This window comes from Bufo gargarizans, chromosome 4 (genome assembly GCF_014858855.1).
Source record: "Bufo gargarizans isolate SCDJY-AF-19 chromosome 4, ASM1485885v1, whole genome shotgun sequence".
NCBI classification, from domain to species: domain Eukaryota; kingdom Metazoa; phylum Chordata; class Amphibia; order Anura; family Bufonidae; genus Bufo; species Bufo gargarizans.
Window position 1 is genome coordinate 193601734 of NC_058083.1, and position 20044 is coordinate 193621777.

Here is a 20044-nt window from a genome sequence, read left to right on the forward strand (position 1 = left end):
AAATTAAATTATTCAAGTTACCCAGGACCCCCGCCGATCTCCAGCATCGGCGCGGCCTCACTGTTTACCGCTGGCCCAGTGACGTCACAACTAGTATCAACTAGCGTGGGCAGGGCTAAGCTCCATTGAAGTGAACAGAGCTTAGCCCCGCCCACGCTAGTTGATACTAGTCGTGACGTCACTGGGCCAGCAGTAAACAGCGAGAAGGCCGTGGTGCTGCTGAAACGCTGCTGCCTTCTCAAACAGCTGATCGGCAGGGGTCTCGGGTGTCGGACCCCCGCCGATCAGATGCTGATGATCTATCCAGAGGATAGATCATCAGTTAAAACAAAGTGCAGAACCCCTTTACGCAAAAAGCATAGATGTGGTAGGCAATAACAAGTGCTCGGGGGCACTAAATCAGGTGCTCGGCGGCACCAAATCAGGTGCTCGGCGGCACCAAATCAGAAACCATATGTACTACCACAATCCGGGGGGTTCCAGTGCACATCCATGAATCCCGGAGGGAAAGCAAAAACCATCTATCCCTAGGCTAGATGATGATGTGGTATTGAAGGACAGGGTGGGCAAAGAAATGTCCCTGATATTGCCCTACAGGGGGGTGCTATTCTGGCCCTGATAGCCTAACGCCAGTGATGGGCAAACTGCGGCTCTCCAGCTGTTGTAAAACTACAACTCCCAGTATGCCCAGTCTGCCTACAACTATCAGCCTACAGCAGGGCATGATGGGATTTGTAGTGTTACAACAGCTGGAGAGCCGCAGTTTGCCCATCACGTAGTGGAGGGCAGTGCGCCCTCCACTACTTTTCCTGCTCCGTTCTCCGTTATCCTAGCCATATGCCCCATTGTCTTTGATGGCAAAACCCCTTTAAGGTCCCTTATAGGAACACTCGTTAGCAATTATCTTTAATATTCTCGGCCTGTGTAAAGAGCCCTTCAGTTTTGCACACAGTCTCTTACACAGTATGGCTTACAGGCTACAGACTGGTCTCTGTTCTAGTCTTTCCCAGCCTGTCCTTTGTATAGGCCCCTGGTTGCTTGAAGAATGCACAGACTAGGTGGCTTTTCTTTATCCCTCAGCTCAGGCTCCAAACCCTCTGCGGTATTTGGCTTTTATAACTCTGCCACAGAGAACAGGAACTTCCAGCAATCTGGCTGTTTTGAGCCTACAATACCCAGAATCTTCCTTTCACTTCTATGGGAGTTACAAGAACATCCACAGTTGAAGTTTCACAGCAGCTGATCCCTGTCCTAGGAAGTCTCTGAAATGTGATGCCCTTGTTTTCAGTAACAACCACTTCTACTAGTCCCCGCAGGAATATTCACTGGATCTGTCTCCAGCAGCGGTCACCAGCTCACTCTTCTATTTCCTATCTCATATTACCTAAAATGTCTGCTAAGTCCTGTATTTATTATTTCATGACATTAGCATCAACTACATATGAATGATCTTCCAGAGAGCAGTCTCACCAAGAACTCTTTACCATAGAAATATCTTTGATGCTACTTAGGTCATCTGATCAGAAGACAATGCTAGTGTATTAGGTATCTCTTGTTCGTATGCATTTTAAACATTTTACCTTTTGTAACAAGGGATGAAGTGGAATGTGACCTAACCTTCCTTGGTCTTCTTGTGATGGAAAATCGCCTTAAATTGGAAACCAGACCAGTGTTAAAGGAGCTGTCTAATGCCAGGGTCAGAACTGTCATGATTACAGGTATGAACTCAAATGTATTTTTCCAAGATTCACATACATAATGTGAAATTCAAGTGAATGGGACAAGCATTTATAATCACACTGCGCGACCACTGCAAAGGAGATGGCACAATTGATTTTGAAGCAAAAGCGTCTCTCGATTTTAGTGCTGCTACCTCTTCAAACAGCTGATAGTCTTAGGGGAGATTTATCATCTTGTTTGCCCTGAAAAGTGATGTTAAAAAGTTGCAGGAGTTAAAAAATTGTAGTATCTCCCACTTCTTCGCCATCCTTGCCAATTTTCCAAAAATGGGCATGGCAAAGATGGGAAGTGGGTGTGGTCAGCCACCCCAACAATTTCATCTTCATTTTATTCAGTTTTTTGGTGTAAATGAAGCAATGGATCCGAAGTCTGCTTTGGTACTGGCTGGTACCTCGGTACCGAGGCTGACTTCGAATCGATGTTATAAAATGGCTTGAAAGTTGAAATAACAAATTTCCCTCGCCGGAGCCCATACATTTGATTGCTGTAAGGAGACTAATCTCTGTACAGCATTCAAACAAAGTTTTGAATGACTCAACTGTGCATCTAGGATCTGAACCTCGATTTGCTCAACACTAGCTGGGGAGACACAACTGCCACCAAGAACACACTGGAAGGGATTCACAACCACTTGTAAGATGCACATGGTCTTCACCTCTCGTGGAACATGTAACAGCTATAGTCTGGCAGTATCAGGATACTTAAACTGATCAGCAACAGCTCTTTGGGATTCTCAGGGTCTCTGCCTTTTAGTTCGACAACTGGTAGCAGAGCACAGCTTCTCTCCACAGATCTCTGTTGGAATGAACTGTAGTATCAGTCCTGTACTCAACTGTTTCACACCAGATTGGGTCTCTGTATTTCACAATACATGGCAACAAAACACTCCTTTTTACTATGCTCAGGATAGGTCATCAATATAAGATTGGCGGGAGTCCAACTCCTGGCACCCCTGCCGATCATCTGTTTGAAGAGAAGACGGCTCTCATACGAGCGCTGCCTTCTGTCCTCTGTTTACCTGCTCGCCGCAGTGGTGAGCAGATATAATTACAAGCATGGCGGGCCCATTCACTCCTATGGGACAGCTGTGTCTGTTCAAATTAATACGCCTTCTCAATACATCAATAGTAAAAATTAGACAACCCTTTTAAAACTATGACTTGACTCAATCTCAAAAAGCTTGTGCACAGCAATGCTCCTGCACCTGCACACATGACCAGAGACTGTGCCAACCACTGTGCTCTCCATGTACAGTTCATATTGCAGTGAGTGATGTAAAATTGAAAAATGTTGCTACATTTTTGAGGAAATAATACACAAAGTTGCAAAGTCCTATTTTGCAGCTTTTTGAAACCAGAATTCTGAAGTGCAGGGCTTGATAAATCCCCCCAATGAGTTTAGTATTTGAAATAAAGTTTTACATTTTATTAGTTCATTATTTTAGCTGCGATTTTGATGATCTACATTATTGTCATACAAGGTCAATGAGTCTTGTAATATACATTTGTACAACTTTTCCTCTTTCAGGTGACAATCTACAGACAGCTGTAACTGTTGCTAAAAACTCTGGGATGATAAGAGAAAGTAGCAATGTTATCTTGGTAGAGGCCAAGGAACCCACTGATTCTAGCTTGGCATCTATTAAATGGTCTCTTGTTCAGGGTGTAAAACAAAAGAAATTTGAAGAAGTGGTAAGTGGCTTGGTTATACAGTTACTGTGTATCTTTGTAGAAATTACTGCCTATATCAGTTGTATTTTTGTACACTTTTATATGGCGGTCCAAGTCTAACTAGAAATATTTTTCAATTTTACAGCCTTACAAAATTGTATGTCTTCCTACTGGTTGTAGCAGACAATGTGTATGAAACCACTGTGCCAACTATCCAGTTTGACTTTGGGCCATTCCTGAGGGCATTGTACTGGCACACTTCTGGTTTTCACCCTTTACAGAGACTTGGTCTTCACAGCAGGGGAGCCAGTAGTCTGCTACTGTGACTATAGTTCAGCAGACTTATGCCTCATTCACACGTCAGTGTTCGGTCAGTGATTTCCATCAGTGATTCGTGAGCCAAAACCAGGTCCGGCTCTAAACACAGAACAGGAGCAGATCTTTCCCTTATACGTTATGTCTGTTGAGGCTTCTCTTCTGGTTTTGGCTCACAAATCACTGAGGGAAATCACTGACCAAACACTGAAGTGTGAACGAGGCCTTAGTCAGGAAGGAGTGCACAACATTATAAATCATTATGATGCTTCAAATCCACTCCATATGAGTCGTATTCATAATGGTAAATACAGCTCCCACACAGAGCATGTTCCCCGGAGTGAAAACGCTCATCTGAAACTACCCAAAGAAAGATGATAGTGGCAGGTCACCCTCCCCCAGTGCATCGTTAGATAAATTGACCAGCATATCAGACACCTGATCTTGCAGAGCTTTGTAAGGCTGGGTTCACACAGGCGCATTAACCCTTACACGGCCGCGGTAAGCGCTGACCGCGTCACGTGTGGTTTACTAACGGGTGCCGGGGTCCATGGGGGTTCTGCTGTGACAGGGACCCCATGGCAGGGGAGGCAGCCTGATGCCTTCCTTAGGCATCGTGGCAGCCTCCTGGGAGAGCCTGTGAGATCCAGCCCCCTGGATCTCACAGGCAATCAGGCTGTAAGCGTATTACAGTGGTAATACACTTACAGCCAATGCATTACAATACAGAAGTATTTTAATGCAATGTAAAGGGGATCAGACCCCCAAAAGTTGAAGTCTCAGAGTGGGGGGGAAAAAAGTTTGAAAAAAATATTTGAAAGTTGCAAGTAAAAAAACTTAAAGCGTCCTTTTCTCATAAAAAAAAATAAATTGTTGAAATAGGAAAAAAAGAAAAGTAGACATATTAGGTATCACGTCATCCGTATCGAACGGCTCTATAAAAATATCACATGACCTAACCCCTCAGATGAACAACTTAAAAAAAATATGAAATAAAACCTGTGCTAAAAAAAACAAATTTTTTTGTCACCTTACATCACTAAAAGTGCAACACCAAGTGATCAAAAAGGCGTATACCTCCCAAAATAGTACCAATCTAACCGTCACCTCGTCCCGCAAAAAATGAGCCTCTACCTAAGACAATTGCCCCAAAAGTACAAATAAAATATGGCTCTCAGACTATGGCGACACTAAAACATGATAGTGAACATCGTAAAAAAAAAAAAAAAAAAGGCACCTTGCATCACAATACATGTAATACCAAGCAATCAAAAAGTCATATGCACCCCAAAATAGTGCCAATCAAACAGTCATCTCATCCCGCAAAAATTATACCCTACCTAAGACAATCGCCCAAAAACTGAAAAAACTATGGCTTTCAGACTGTAGAGATGCTAAAACATGATTATTTTTTTTGTTTAAAAAATTATATAATTGTGTAAAAAAAAGTATACATATTAGGTATTGCCACGTCTGTAACAACCTGCTCTATAAAAAATATAGATTTATATATAGATATAAAAATATCACATGACCTAACCCCTCAGATGAACACCGTAAAAGAAAAAAAAAAAAAAACGGCGTCAAAAAAGTTTTTTTTTGTCACCTTACATCACAAAAAGTCTAATAGCAAGCGATCAAAAAGTCATACGCACCCCAAAATAGTACAAATAAATCAGTCATCTCATCCCGCAAAAAAATTTGACTATCTAAGACAATCGCCCAAAAAATAAAGAAACTATGATGCTCAGAATATGGAGACACTGAAACATGATTTTATTTTTAATGCAAAAATGCTGTTATTGTGTAAAACATAAATAAATAAAGTATACATATTAGGTATTGCCGCGTCCGTAAGAACCTTCTGTATAAAAATATCACATGAACTATCTCCTCAGGTGAACACCATAAAAAAAAATGGTGTAAAATCATTTTGCAATAGCAAGTGATCAAAAGGTCATATGCACCCTAAAATAGTACCAATCAAACAGTCATCTCATCCTGCAAAAAATGAGCCCCTACATAAGACAGTCACCCAAAAAATTAAAATAAACTATGGCTTTCAGAATATGGAGACACTAGAAAAATCTTTATTATGTAAAACTGATAAATTTGGTATTGTCGCATCCGTAACAACCTTCTCTATAAAAATAGCACATGATCTAACCTGTCAGATGAACATTGTAAATGACAAAAAGTAAAAACTTTGCCAAAACAGCTATTTTTTGTTACCTTGCCTTACAAAAGGTGTAATATAGAGCAACCAAAAATCATATGTACCCTAAAATGGTACCAACAAAACTGCCACCTTATCCCATAGTTTCCAAAATGGGGTCTATATATATTTTTTTGGGAGTTTCTACTCTAGAGGTGCATCACGGGGTCTTCAAATCTCACATGGCAGCTTAAAATTATCCCAGTGAAATCTGCTTTCCAAAAACCATATGGCGCTCCTTTCCTTTAGCGCAATACCGTCTGCCCGTGCAGCAGTTTATGGCCACATATGGGGTGTTTCTGAAAACTACAGAATCAGGGCAATAAATATTAAATTTTGTTTGGCTGTTAATCCTTGGAAAATCTGCCAAAAAAGTGAAATTCTGAAATGTAATCTTCATTTTCCATTACTTCTTGTGGAACACCTAATGGGTTAACATTTGCATATCATTAACATATCTATAAATCCTGTGATTTCTATAATTCCACAACGTTTTCTTCTTGGGCCTCTTTCACACAGGCGTCATATTTTGGGTGCGTTGCGGGAACACGCGTGATTTTTCCGCGCGAGTGCAAAACATTGTAATGCGTTTTGCACGCGCGTGAGAAAAATCGCGCTTGGGATCGGTATTCTGTAGATTGTATTATTTTCCCTTATATCATGGTTATAAGGGAAAATAATAGCATTCTGAATACAGAATGCATAGTAAAATAGGGCTGGAGGGGTTAAAAAATTAATAAATAATAATTTAACTCACCTTAGTCCACTTGCTCGCGTAGCCGGCATCTCCTTCTGTCTTTATCTTAGCTGTGTGTAGCAACAAGGACCTTTGGTGACGTCACAGTCATCACATGATCCATCACCATGGTAAAAGATCATGTGATGACTGTGACGTCACCAAAGGTCCTTGTTGCTACACACAGCTAAGATGAAGACAGAAGGAGATGCCGGGCTACGCGAGCAAGTGAGTTAAATTATTTTTTTATTTTTTTTAACCCCTCCAGCCCTATTTTACTATGCATTCTGTATTCAGAATGCTATTATTTTCCCTTATAACCATGATATAAGGGAAAATAATAAAGATCGGGTCCCATCCCGATAGTCTCCTAGCAACCGTGCGTGAAAATCGCACCGCATCCGCACTTGCTTGCGGATGCTTGCGATTTTCATGCAACCCCATTCATTTCTATGTGGCCTGTGTTACGTGAAAAACGCAGAATATAGAGCATGCTGCGATTTTCACGCAACGCACAAGTGATGCGTGAAAATCACCGCTCATGTGAACAGCCCCATAGAAATGAATGGGTCAGGATTCAGTGCGGGTGCAATGCGTTCAACTCACGCATCGCACCCGTGCGGAATACTCGCCCGTGTGAAAGGGGCCTTGGTGTTTCAGTTTCATTGTTAGGGTGTGTATGTGTATGTCAACATTATTTGGTGTGTATCATTGCTCAGTCTTCTATTCATAGTCCTATGAAATTCACAACTACTGTAGTTCAGTTTACCAGAATTGTCGAGTAAACGGATGTCACATTAAAAGCATTTCACCAAAACCACTTTTTTACTTCTTCATGACCAAGGATGACTAGAGCAACATTTCACCTTTTGGAATGCAGCAAAGGTTAATTTTCGGTCCGAAGAGCTACGTCTTTGTGGGGCAGGAGAGGCTATCTGTTTGGCATGGTGTGTTGCAGCGCACAATACCATCAAGCGCACTGATTTTTTCTCCTGGATTGTATACAGTATGTTTAGCTTGTTGAGCCTTTATCAATATATTTAATTTTATTAGTTGTTTTAGTAGGCTTTATGTGAATGAACTTTATTAATAATTGAACTGCATTTGATACTTTATTTTAATGTGTATTTTGACTATGCTGTATTTGTCATTGTTCTAAAGATTTGTCATTCTCTTATTAAGAAGAATTAAAAAAATGTTGTTATTCTAGGACATTTATATTGATATTCGGGAAAAAAATAAACCAGACATTGAAAAGCCTCCCTATTATTTTGCCATGACTGGAAACACTTACGAAGTCCTTTGGCGTTACTTTAATAGTTTGCTACAAAAGGTGAATACATTCCTTAATTGCTGATATATATTTTTGTAAGAGCATGTAGAACATTGCAGGGACATTTTTCACATTTTATTAAATATAAAACCTTATACCTAATATAATTTATCTCCCTAATTATTTTGGTATCCATGCCCAACCGTATTCTTATCTACTAACCCTGTTCTTATGATATATCTTGGACTAGAACTTGCTTCACTCATCACAGGCCAACGCAGATACTTACAATTTCTGTTATATGGTATATTGCCATAAAGGATCATACATCATCATAATTTGCTCTATCTACAGAGGTTTACAATGCACTTTAAAACATATATGGTTGGTGGAATAATCAAATTTGTGAATTGTACTACACATGCCATAACATGCTTAACTTGTTTTATGATCGTTTTCAGATACTCCTCGATGGAACTGTTTTTGCTCGAATGTCTCCAGGGCAAAAATCAAGCCTTGTGGAGGAATTCCAGAAATTAGGGTAAGTTATTCTTAGGTTGTTTTGAAAAAACAAAAACAATTGCCCCTGTTAAAAATGTTCGCGTGTTTTGAAATGGCATCAGGATGTTGGTACGGATTCTATAAAATGTCTTACACCCAAGTTCTATAAATGTCTGACAGCTCTGGACGTAACCCCTAAAGGTGTCAGTGGACACTGCGACTTTAAACTGAAATTGGGTTATCTTACAAAAAGGTGAAAAAGGTACCCATTTGGTATACAGAACATATCTAAAATAATGCTGACATAGCAGTGTTGAGGTTGCCAGATATAGGACGCTGTTTGCCGCTTGGCAGCACTTATTGGGAATTTATATGTTCTCTGCTTTGCAAATGTAGTGGAAAGAAGTTTATGACTGTAAGCTAGACACATGGGTTCTAGGTTGTTTATGAAAGCCTGAGACATAGGAGAGGGTCTGATATCTTAGACTGGAGATTTGTGGCAGATGTTCTGAAGTTGAGAATGGGAGGAAAAGTGAAGAATATGGTATCACTATTAGGGACGGATTGTTGGGGTACTTTTTTTCAGAGTAAACTTTAGAGTGGGTTGTCACAATAGTCAGGGAGAGTACAATGATTTTGCTTGACTCATGAGGTTGGGAAGATCGGATAAGAAAGATGTTTTTGTGTTTGAGGCAGCAAGAGGCGGTAAAGGGCTTGACTGTGTGGTCAAAGGGAGCAGAACCAGAATGTTGGTGAACAGAACTGTTTATTGCAGCTGTTAATTTACGTTATTACTTTATTTTATACAAATTATTTCAGAATATCAATCTATACTGGATATAGAAAATGGAGAAAGTTGTGTAAATAAAATGCTTTAAGCCAGTTAAAAAGAACATCTGGTGAACAATTACTGTATATCAAGATGCAAGTCCACAGCGAATACTAAACCACTTGACCTGTTGAAATCAAGGAGTTACTCCTGTGTTTTATTTCTTTATTGGTGGAATGCAAAGAGGTTAAGATGGTTTAGATTGTGACTGAGAATTACTTTAGTTATTTTTATTTTGTTTCTAGATATTACGTTGGTATGTGTGGTGATGGTGCAAATGACTGCGGTGTAAGTATTTTACCTTCCTTGTTTCCTTTTTTGTTAAATGCTTCTGCACAATTTCAAATCATAATTGTGATCTTAATACATCATTTCAGGCCCTAAAAATGGCTCATGTTGGAATTTCTTTGTCTGAACAAGAAGCTTCAGTGGCGTCACCATTTACATCACACACACCAAATATTGAATGCGTCCCACAACTATTAAAGTGAGTAGTTCTAAGACACTTGTTTCCATGCTATTTAACCTTTAATGTTAAAGATATTACCATAGTACAATGTACAAATACCTTGCCATAATATTAAGGCCCTACTGTCACGGCTGAGGATGGGGAAAACCCTCAGCCGTGTGATGCCAGAAGATGGATGGTCGATGCAAGGCCAGGACAGGAATCAGGGAACAGGTCACCTCCTATTAATCCCTAATTCTGACCGTGTCTCCTAGCCGTATGAGCCGACCCTGATGGTAGGAGGGCTCATACTCCGGAACCTAATATTCCTACTAGCCCTCAGGGTGGCCCTGGACTAGGAGCAGGGTAAGACGACCTGTTCCCCCTAGACACGTAGGAACAGGAGTCTCACTGGCCAAGCTACATAAAAAGGGAAACATGAACAGCTTATGGCAATGGCAGGTAAATGCAACAAGTAACACCTACCTGCCACAGACACAAAGCCTGGAACCCATGCAGAAGCGCTGCTGTCCACAAGATATGGCGGACACAGCACACACCACACATCACACAGGAACCCAGGACCATAAGTTGCAATAACAAGGAGCCCAAACACAGCCCTTCATAACACCATGTAACATAACTTATGACCACAAGGGTGGCCCCCACTGGCAGATGGTATATCACAGGAGGATGACTCCAGCTAGCCATGGCTGAAGTACCCCTCAGACTACTGATCACAGCAGAGGCTAAATAGCCCATGTAGCCACACTCACACACAGACACACCCAGTGCACACACGCTAGGAAGGAAGTTAACCCTTCCAACACAAGGCAAGGGAAGACGGCCACTTAAAGGAGAAGTGTACAAATAATCACACACTTCACCTGTTGCCGTGGGCAATGGCATGAGTGGCAACCATGTCCTGGGGATCAGCCAGATGGCCGAGACACTGCCACCACATGCATACAACACCAATCGTAGTCACGGGCAACCAAGTGAAGGAAAGTGTCACAAAACACACCATAGGCTGTGACACCTACAGAGCCCAAATAATGCTGCCTCCATAGACCAAATAACACCACAGTACTCTAATTGTACCACAATGCATTGCCCAAGTAATACCACCAAAAATATACCATCATGTAGTGATGAAATGATACCTGCCATACTTTGCCCAAAGAATGTAATCCTATACTGTGACTTCTTACTTCTTCTTTTCTGTCAATAAATGTGTGCAGAGAAGGATGCAATTCTTCTGAAAAGTTTCAGTAAAGCCTCATGCACACGTCCATGGAACACGGACCGTGAGATACCGGCCTGGATTCCTGCTGAGTGCAGGAGCGCACGGCGTCATTGGTTGCTATGATGGCATGCGCTTCGTGCCGCCGCTGCTGTGCAGTAATACACTTGTATAGACCATACGAGTGTATTACTGTTCAGCAGTGGCAGCACGAAGTGCACAACTTCATAGCAACCAATGATGCCGTGCGCTCCTGCACTCAGCAGGAATCCAGGCCGGTATCTCACGGTCCGTGTTCCACGAACGTGTGCATGACAAGCATATTGTCGAATCGTTCCCCTATGTCCTCCCTATTCCCAACCAAATAAAGACGCAACACCACAGGTGGATTTAATTGGCCACAGCAGCCATTTATTAAATAACAAACATACAATAAATAATATAAATAACCAATCCCAAAAGGCCTTCCCACCTGAAGGCCTGCCCAAGGAAAACCTAAAACACGGGGAGGGTCCCTGGAGCCTTGCAAACCTGACAGGTATTTGCCCCGCCCCTCAATTAAATTAAATTACCTCTAGCCGATAAACACCAGCTCAGAGGCAGAAAATGGTAACCATGGGCAACAAACGTGGGCAGATACTCGCCATATCACGCCCCAAATTCCAGTACCTGGGGAGTCCACCACGCCAGATCCACCATAACCACCAACTCCAAGGACCCACCACCACCCCAGCATTAGAAAAAACAGTCCCTGCTTGACCAAACAAAAAATCCACCCATAACCACTCTGCCATAACCCAACCACTGCTTGAAAAACGCAGCCCAAAGGATGGGTGGGGGTTGCTGCAGATCGGCTGTTGCCTGCAAAATGGCCCCTCTTCCCGCTCCTTCCACCCCTTTTAAAACCTTACCCCCTCCTCAAATGCAACACCCAAACTTAACCTCCCAATGAACCCCTTAACTCCCTAACAGCTCCACTCCCTTCAAGCCTCTATCATGCCAGGCCATCCCCCTAGGCTTGCAGCCCTAGGTCCGGCCTGTACTTGAGGCTAAGGCCTCTTTCACACTTGCCGGAATTACACGCCGGATCCGGAAAAACTTAAGTGTACTGAAAGCATTTGAAGACGGATCCGTCTTCAAAATGCTTTCAGTGTTACTATGGCACCCAGGACGCTATTAAAGTCCTGGTTGCCATAGTAGGAGCGGGGAGCGGGGGAGCGGTATACTTACAGTCCGCGCGGCTCCCGGGGCGCTCCAGAGTGACGTCAGAGCGCCCCATGCGCATGGATGACGTGCCATGCGATCACGTCATCCATGCGCGTGGGACGCCCTGACGTCACTCTAGAGCGCCCCGGGAGCCGCACGGACGGTAAGTATGCTGCTCCCCCGCTCCCCACTACACTTTACAATGGCTGCCAGGACTTTAGCGTCCCGGCAGCCATGGTAACCACTCTAAAAAAGCTAAACGTCGGATCCGGCAATGCGCCGAAACGACATTTAGCTTAAGGCCGGATCCGGATCAATGCCTTTCAATGGGCATTAATTCCGGATCCGGCCTTGCGGCAAGTCTTCAGGATTTTTGGCCGGAGCAAAAAGCGCAGCGTGCTGCGGTATTTTCTCCGGCCAAAAAAACGTTCCGTTCCGGAACTGAAGACATCCTGATGCATCCTGAACGGAATTTACTCCATTCAGAATGCATTAGGATAAAACTGATCAGGATTCTTCCGGCATAGAGCCCCGACGACGGAACTCTATGCCGGAAGACAATAACGCAGGTGTGAAAGAGCCCTTAATGCAGCGATTCAGTGGATCACTGCATAAGTCTAATTTGTTTGCAAAACGTTAAATGTGATTTGGACACTTATCTCTCTATGCACTATGTATTCCAAATAGTTGTGTATGGAAATAAGAGTTAACACTGGCAGTCTTGGTTAGTGTGCCATGGAGACCAGGTGGTCCAGCCTCTTTGGATAGTTAGGGAGTCTTAACTGAGCAAATCTAGAAGCAACACCTACATGTGTGAGCTCCTGCCATGTAGGCTCCAAGAGAAGCCTCGTCCAGGAAACACCATTCCTGAGACTGAAAAGCTGCCAGACAACAACTTAACTAAGAGCCTACCACTGAGGGAAAGAGAACAGATATTTATGGGTAAATGCTTCGGCACCAAACACATTTTGCAGAAGGAGTAAAGGAGAACGGAATTGCACATAGGTGGTTATTTGGAAAGATTGCTAAGTGTTTAGCGAGAGACTCAGGACTACTACTACCATCATTGCTACTACCTAAGCACAACTATTGGGAGAATCCTACACTATAAGATACCTCAGAATTGTGCATTTTGCTGCTGTATGAACTACTTCTTCCATTATCTATTCAGTGAAGAGAGACTTTATTTATTGCAACCAAATGGGCCTGATCATTCACTTAAAGGGGTTGGCCACCATAAGTATAAAAAACAATAAAGTGCCCCAGACAATAACTAAAGCCAATAGGTATTTGTATCATGACAGATATACTGTGTATGTATCATTTTTCAACAGCATAGCATGCTCCCATTGATGAGAGGCTGTGTGGGTGGAGCAGCTGCAAAGTGAAAATAAAAATCCCAGCATGCATCTTCAGAGGAGCAGTCACATGACCTCTCTGCCTACTTGTGATGCCATAGTGACAACAGCACCTCAGTCCTTCAGTCAAAAACCTACCGGTACATAGAGAAATCAACATAATGATAGCAATCCCATTCCCAACATTGAATAAAAAGTTACTGCTTTTCCTACAATGTTATATATACAATACATACATGTGGTTATGTATATATGTGTACAGAGTATGTGTGTGCAGATATATATAATATGTGTGTGTGAAGATGGAGAGATATCTATCATTTACTCTATCTATTTACATCTCTATATCTATATCTACTGTGGCAATGTTTACGGTAAAGTGGTGGAAGGTGTGTATATCTCACCCAGATACCTCAGCTGGATGCGATAACTGAAATCCCGAAAGCTGCAGTGGTTTCAGCAAAGTGTAGTTTGCTGAGACAGGTGTTGTATAGATTTTGTTATGGGTTTTTGCTGTTTTAACCCGTTTGCTACCAGTGCTATACATGTACGGTGCTGGAGCGATAAGCAAACGGCAGAGACCTGGCACTAATTACCGTGACCGGCAATAATGTCTATTGCTGTACTTAAAGGCTTTAGATGCCATGATCAAATGAGATCACAGCTTCTAATGGTAAAAAAATAAAAATAATGCGGCCAATGGGGCTGTCGTTTGTTGCTTTTAATGCTGTGAGTCTCGCTGACGAGGACCACAGCATTCATGTTGCAATTCTTATTTTGGCCACCAGATGGCAGGCTAATATAAGAAAAAATGATTTTATAGGCTTATATATGAGCTTCAAAATCATTAAAAAAAATGTAAAAAAATATATACAAAATGAAAAAGATATAAAAGTTTAAATCGCCTCTTATTGTCTAATATCTGTGATTGACCATAATGCCGATTGCAGACATTAGAGGGGTTCTCCGGGAATTAAGAAAATGAAAATACCTTTCATTAGTTATATTGGCTCATTTTGTCTGGGGAGAAATCATTAGGAGTAGAGATGAACGAATTTCATATTTTGAAAATCTTTTGCGCTTCGTTTGGTGGTAAAAGCAGAATTGCGCTATCTATTCCGTTACCACGGACCATTACGCAATTCTATGACGTAATGTCCTCTCCTGCATAACGGAAATAGGACAGAACCGTTATGCAAGCCATAGACTTCTATTATGACAGAATGAATAACGGAATGCCTCTAAAAGCATTCCGTTATACATTCCGTCATAGAATTGCGTTATTGTCCGTGGTAACGGAATCCATAACGCAATTCTGCTTTTACCACCAAATGAAGCGCAAACGAATTTCATAACATGAAATTCGCTCATCTCTAATTAAAATAAATAAAATGGCCGCTGTCCTATTAGTACACACAAAAATCTGTCCTAATCACACAGGACAAGTTACTTCACAAAACTTTGCTAAAGAGCTGCCCCAGCCTCCGCTCTGCTTGTCAGTGACTATGATCCTGAATACAGATGATAAGATCTTCAGATGAATCTCTGTAGGAATGGAGTTCACAAGAAGACATGAATTACAGAGACTAGGGTGGGGATGTGAATAATGAGCAGCAGCACTTGTATGCAGTTTCCATTACCACATTACCACAACCTGTCCTGTCAATCATCTCTGTACTTCATGTCTCTTCATGGACTCCATTCCTACAGAGATTCAGCTGAAGATCTTATCTGTATTCAAGATCATAATCCCTGACAAGCAGAACAGATAGGAGGATGAGGCAGCTCTTTACCTCTGAAGTAACTTATCCTGCTGTGTGATTAGGACCGGGTTTGTGTGTATTAATAGGCGGCAGCCATTTTATTTCTCTTAATGATTGCTCAAGAGAATAAACAAGCCATTATAACTACTGAAAGGTATTTGGGAATATATTTATAATAAAGTAATATATAATTATTTTCATTTTCCTGGAGAACCCCTTTTAATCCTCAGATACCATGGTCTTTTGTAACCACGGCATCTGAGGAAGCTTTCCCCAAGACTGCTGCACTACAGATGGTCCACAATGCAACGGTACTGGCTGAGTGCAGGCATTTTCCAGATGTGGACCCATTCACTTCAATAGGCCTGTAATTTCCAAGATACGTACTGCACTGCAAAAAGATTTTTTTGCGGTGCAGAGTCACAGACCGAAATTCTGTGGGCTTCTGATCCATGCCTCTGCACCGCACCACACTGTATCTTACGGATTGCGGACCCATTCACGTCAATGGGATGTTTGCTGATCGCAATACAGGCATGGGGCACACACGTGTGCATGAGCCCTTAGACTGCAAAAGCTAATTCACAGCAGTCTATAGGAGAAGCCAGGGGCGTAGCTTAAGGCTCATGGGCCCTGGTGCAAGAGTTCAGCTTGGGCCCCCCTTCCTTCAGTACTTAGTGGCAAGGGACAGGGAAACACATAGCCTTCGTTCCACCTGAGGCAAAAATTGAAACGGCACCCCCCCTCAATCCAAATTCTTGACCTAACCCGTTCCCTTCAGCCAGAGGTGTAACTTGACCAGCATGTACTTTCAATAATACCAGTGTCCTCTTATATGGCACAAGGGTCTTTGGGCCCCCTCAGGCTCCTGGGCCCGGTAGCGACTGTTACCTCTGCATCCCCTATAGCTACGCCCCTGGGAGAAGCAATATAAAGATTGCATGTTCAGATACCCTAGGAGGGCTTTTAAAAAAGGAGTGCTTTTTTAAATATTAAAATCATCCCTCTTTCTTCAAAATAAAGATAAAAATAAATATAAAATAAAAATATAAATGATCTTTGGCACCGCCACTTTCTAAAAAAAGCTATCACTATTAAATATGTATCCCATGGCGAACGGTATAACTGGAAAAAAAATCTAAATGGTCAATTTAATTTTGTCATTGCTTCATTGAATGAATAAATAAATAAATAAATAAAAAGTGATCAGAAACTCACTCACCCACACACTCCGAAGTGGTATAAATAATAAAACTACAGATCGCAACACACACCACATCAAATTCAAAAGTAACTGAGGGTGGTCTGGCTATCACCTTATGTACAGTCTTCCACCATTTCCACATGCAAACCGTCCGCCTTCATTGTGTCATAAAACTGTCACAGGTTTTGGAGAGTGTTGCCCTGCCTCTGTTGGAACTGCTGTGTGTCCCCCTCGTCTACCCTCCTCGGTTGCCCAAAGAACTGCGTAGTCTGCCACCAGCGTTGTCAGCTGGAAATTTTTGGTGCGATTTATCCACAAGGACCTTCTGGTATTGCACCATTTTACTAGTCATCTCCACCACACGAATGAGAGATGAGAAGTTCTCTTTGTAGTGGGGGTCGAGAAGGGTGAACAACCAGTAATCAGTGTTGGCCAAAATGCGTATAACCAGAGGATCACGGGAAAGGCAGCATAACATAAAGTTAGCCATGTGTGCCAGAGTCCCAACAGACAAGACTGGGAGTCATCCTCCTGATGAGGACAGGAATCTCCTCATCCTCTTCCTTCTCTTCGGCCCATCCATGCAGAACAGATGGAATAAACCTGCTATGGGTACTACCCTCTGTAGCGAAGGCAACCGTCTACTGCTCCTCCTCCCCCTCCTCCTTATCATCATCCAATTTGCTCTGCGAAGACTAACTGAGGGTGGTTTGGCTATCACCTTATGTACAGTCTTCCCCCACTTGCACCTCTTCCACATGCAAAGTGTCTGCCTTCATTGTGAGCAGCGAGCATTTCAGTAGACACAGAAGTGGGATAGTTACGCAGATAATAGTGGCATCGCGGCTCACCATCTGTGTTGATTCCTAAACGTTGCGTAAAACCTCACAGAGGTCAGAAATCCATGTCCACTCGTCACTTGTGAAGAGCGGAAGCTGACTGGAAAGGCAATGACCATGTTGCAGCTGGTATTCCACTACTGTCCTCTGCTGCTCACAAAGCCTGGCCAAAATGTGGACCAGTCGGTGAGCTGGCAAGTACAACCACTGCTGCAGCGTTGCCAGACCGCTGGCAGCTGTAGATGACTTTCGGAAATGGGCACACATGTGGCACACCTTCACCAGTAGCTCATGCAAATTAGGGTAGGTTTTGAGAAACCGCTGAACCACTAAGTTGAACACGTGGGCTAGGCATGGTATGTGTGTGAGCTTGCCGCGCTCCAAAGCCCCCACCAAGTTAAGGCCATTATCAGACACAACCATGCCTGGTTGTAGGTTAAGTGGCGAGAGCTCCAGCTGAGTCTGGTCCCTTATACCCTGCCACAGCTTTGCGGCAGTGTGCTGTTTGTCACCTAAGAAAATTAGTTTCAGCAATGTAGGTGGTGGCAGAAATCCATAGTGGCGGTTGGGGACTAAGTAGCGAGGGACGGCCACCGCCATCAGGCTGCAGAAAGCCTCTGTGTCCACAAGCCTAAATGGCAACATTTCTAGGGCCAGCAATTTGGAAAGATGCGCATTTAGTGCTATGGCCTGTGGGTGGGTGGCTGGGTATTTGCGCTTTCGCTCAAAGGCCTGGGGTATGGACAATGGACATCTGTACGCTGCGCTGGGACACCGAAGTGGATGTGTTAGATGATGGTGCTTGCGAAGGTCCAGGTGCAGGGTGGGAGGCACCCGGGCCTACGTCTTGTACAGGGGATTGGCCAGCACGTAACACAGGGGAAGAGGAGGCAGTGGTGTGACCCGCAGTCACTGATTGTGGACCCAGGCATTCGGCCCACCTATTAAGGTGCTTTGATCATGCTGGTGGTGGTGAGGTTGCTACTGTTCTCGCCCCTGCTCATTTTGGTACTGCACAGGTTGCAAATTACAAATCTTTTATCATCCATACTTTCCTCAAAAAAGCGCCATATTGCGGAACACCTACCCCATGGCAAGGGAGATTGCCACAAGGGGGTGCTCCGGGGAACAGTTGCGAGCCTGTTTGGTGTGGCTCGCCTTCTCTCTTTTGCCACCCCACTGCCTCTTCCAGCCTGTTGCCGTGCTGCGGATCCCTCCCCCTCTGTACTGCTGTCCTCGCTCGGCTTGCCACCTTCCCAGATTGGGTCAGTGATTTCATCGTCCACCACTTCCTCTTCCACTTCCTCACGCTGGTCATCCTCCTGACTTGTTGACCTAACAAGAACCTCACTTATTGACAACTGTGTCTCATCCTCATCATCAACCTCTTGAGACATTAATTGCGGTTGACTTATTGGCAACTGTCTCATAGTCATTATCATCCACCTCGTGAAACACTAATTGCCGTTCCCCACCGTCCTCTTTTTCTGACTGTGGATGCTCAAGAGTTTGGGAATCGGTGCAAAAGATCTCCTCATGTCTCTCTTCAAGCGGGCTGGGCGAGAGGGCCAAATCAAGGAATGCCGATTGAAAAGAGCTCCTCGAAATATATACAAGTGTGGGATCACTTGTTTGCCAAGACTCTACATGGTGGGAGGAAGGAGTATCAGGGTGAGGATTCTGTTGACCAGACTCTTGGCTACTGAGACAAAACCAAAACAGGCCTCAATACTACAACAAATCAGGGTATGTATATTTACCAGAACATATACCATTGTTGTGGGCAACATTTATTAGGGAGTGTTATTATACACTTCCTAGAAGTGAACTTAATATAGGTATCTACCTGTACAGAGGGATATACCCATGCATGGAGTAACAGGTGGGCCATTTTGCGATATTCACATTTTATAGTTTATATTTTTTGGATATGGTGACACTTGACATGTGGAAGATCTTTTTTGGGGTAGTAGCAACATAGGTCAGGTGATTCTGGCACCTTTATACATCTGTTGTTTATTATTACTATTGTATTGTTATATATTGTGTACATGGATTCCTATGCAATAAAGTGGATCTATTTTTGACCATATTAGGTATGTCTTTGTTGTTTGTGAGTGAGCAACATTATAGTAATATCTTGGCTACTGAGACTGGACTTTGTGGAAGACAGGGTGGTGCTTAACCGACTGGAAGCATTATCTGCTGCAATCTAACCGACCACCTGGTCGCACTGGTCTGACTTCGTGAGTGGTGTCCTGCGGCGCTCTGCAAACTGGGACATGAAGCTAGTTATCGTGGATGAGTTTGTTTCTTGTGCTCTTGCAGCAGGCACAGTTTCACTGCGCCCAGGGCCACGACCTCTGCGTGCACCATCAGCATCACGGCCACTTTCCCTTCCCTTACTGCTCGCCTTGAGCATATTAAATGGTATACAGGGAGTGCAGAATTATTAGGCAAATGAGTATTTTGACCACATCATCCTCTTTATGCATGTTGTCTTACTCCAAGCTGTATAGGCTCGAAAGCCTACTACCAATTAAGCATATTAGGTGATGTGCATCTCTGTAATGAGAAGGGGTGTGGTCTAATGACATCAACACCCTATATCAGGTGTGCATAATTATTAGGCAACTTCCTTTCCTTTGGCAAAATGGGTCAAAAGAAGGACTTGACAGGCTCTGAAAAGTCAAAAATAGTGAGA

At 43.1% G+C, this 20044-nt stretch overlaps 1 protein-coding gene across 2 annotated transcripts in view; it reads left to right on the forward strand.

Moving 5' to 3' along the window:
* Nucleotides 1-20044, forward strand: part of LOC122934584 (probable cation-transporting ATPase 13A4) — a 165851-nt gene that overhangs the window by 124017 nt on the left and 21790 nt on the right. For both annotated transcript variants that reach the window (XM_044290158.1, XM_044290159.1), the window contains 6 exons: nt 1594-1718; nt 3268-3431; nt 7887-8009; nt 8411-8490; nt 9525-9567; nt 9657-9766. In XM_044290158.1, coding sequence (XP_044146093.1) covers nt 1594-1718; nt 3268-3431; nt 7887-8009; nt 8411-8490; nt 9525-9567; nt 9657-9766 — 645 coding nt within the window. The remainder of the gene's footprint in view (nt 1-1593; nt 1719-3267; nt 3432-7886; nt 8010-8410; nt 8491-9524; nt 9568-9656; nt 9767-20044) is intronic.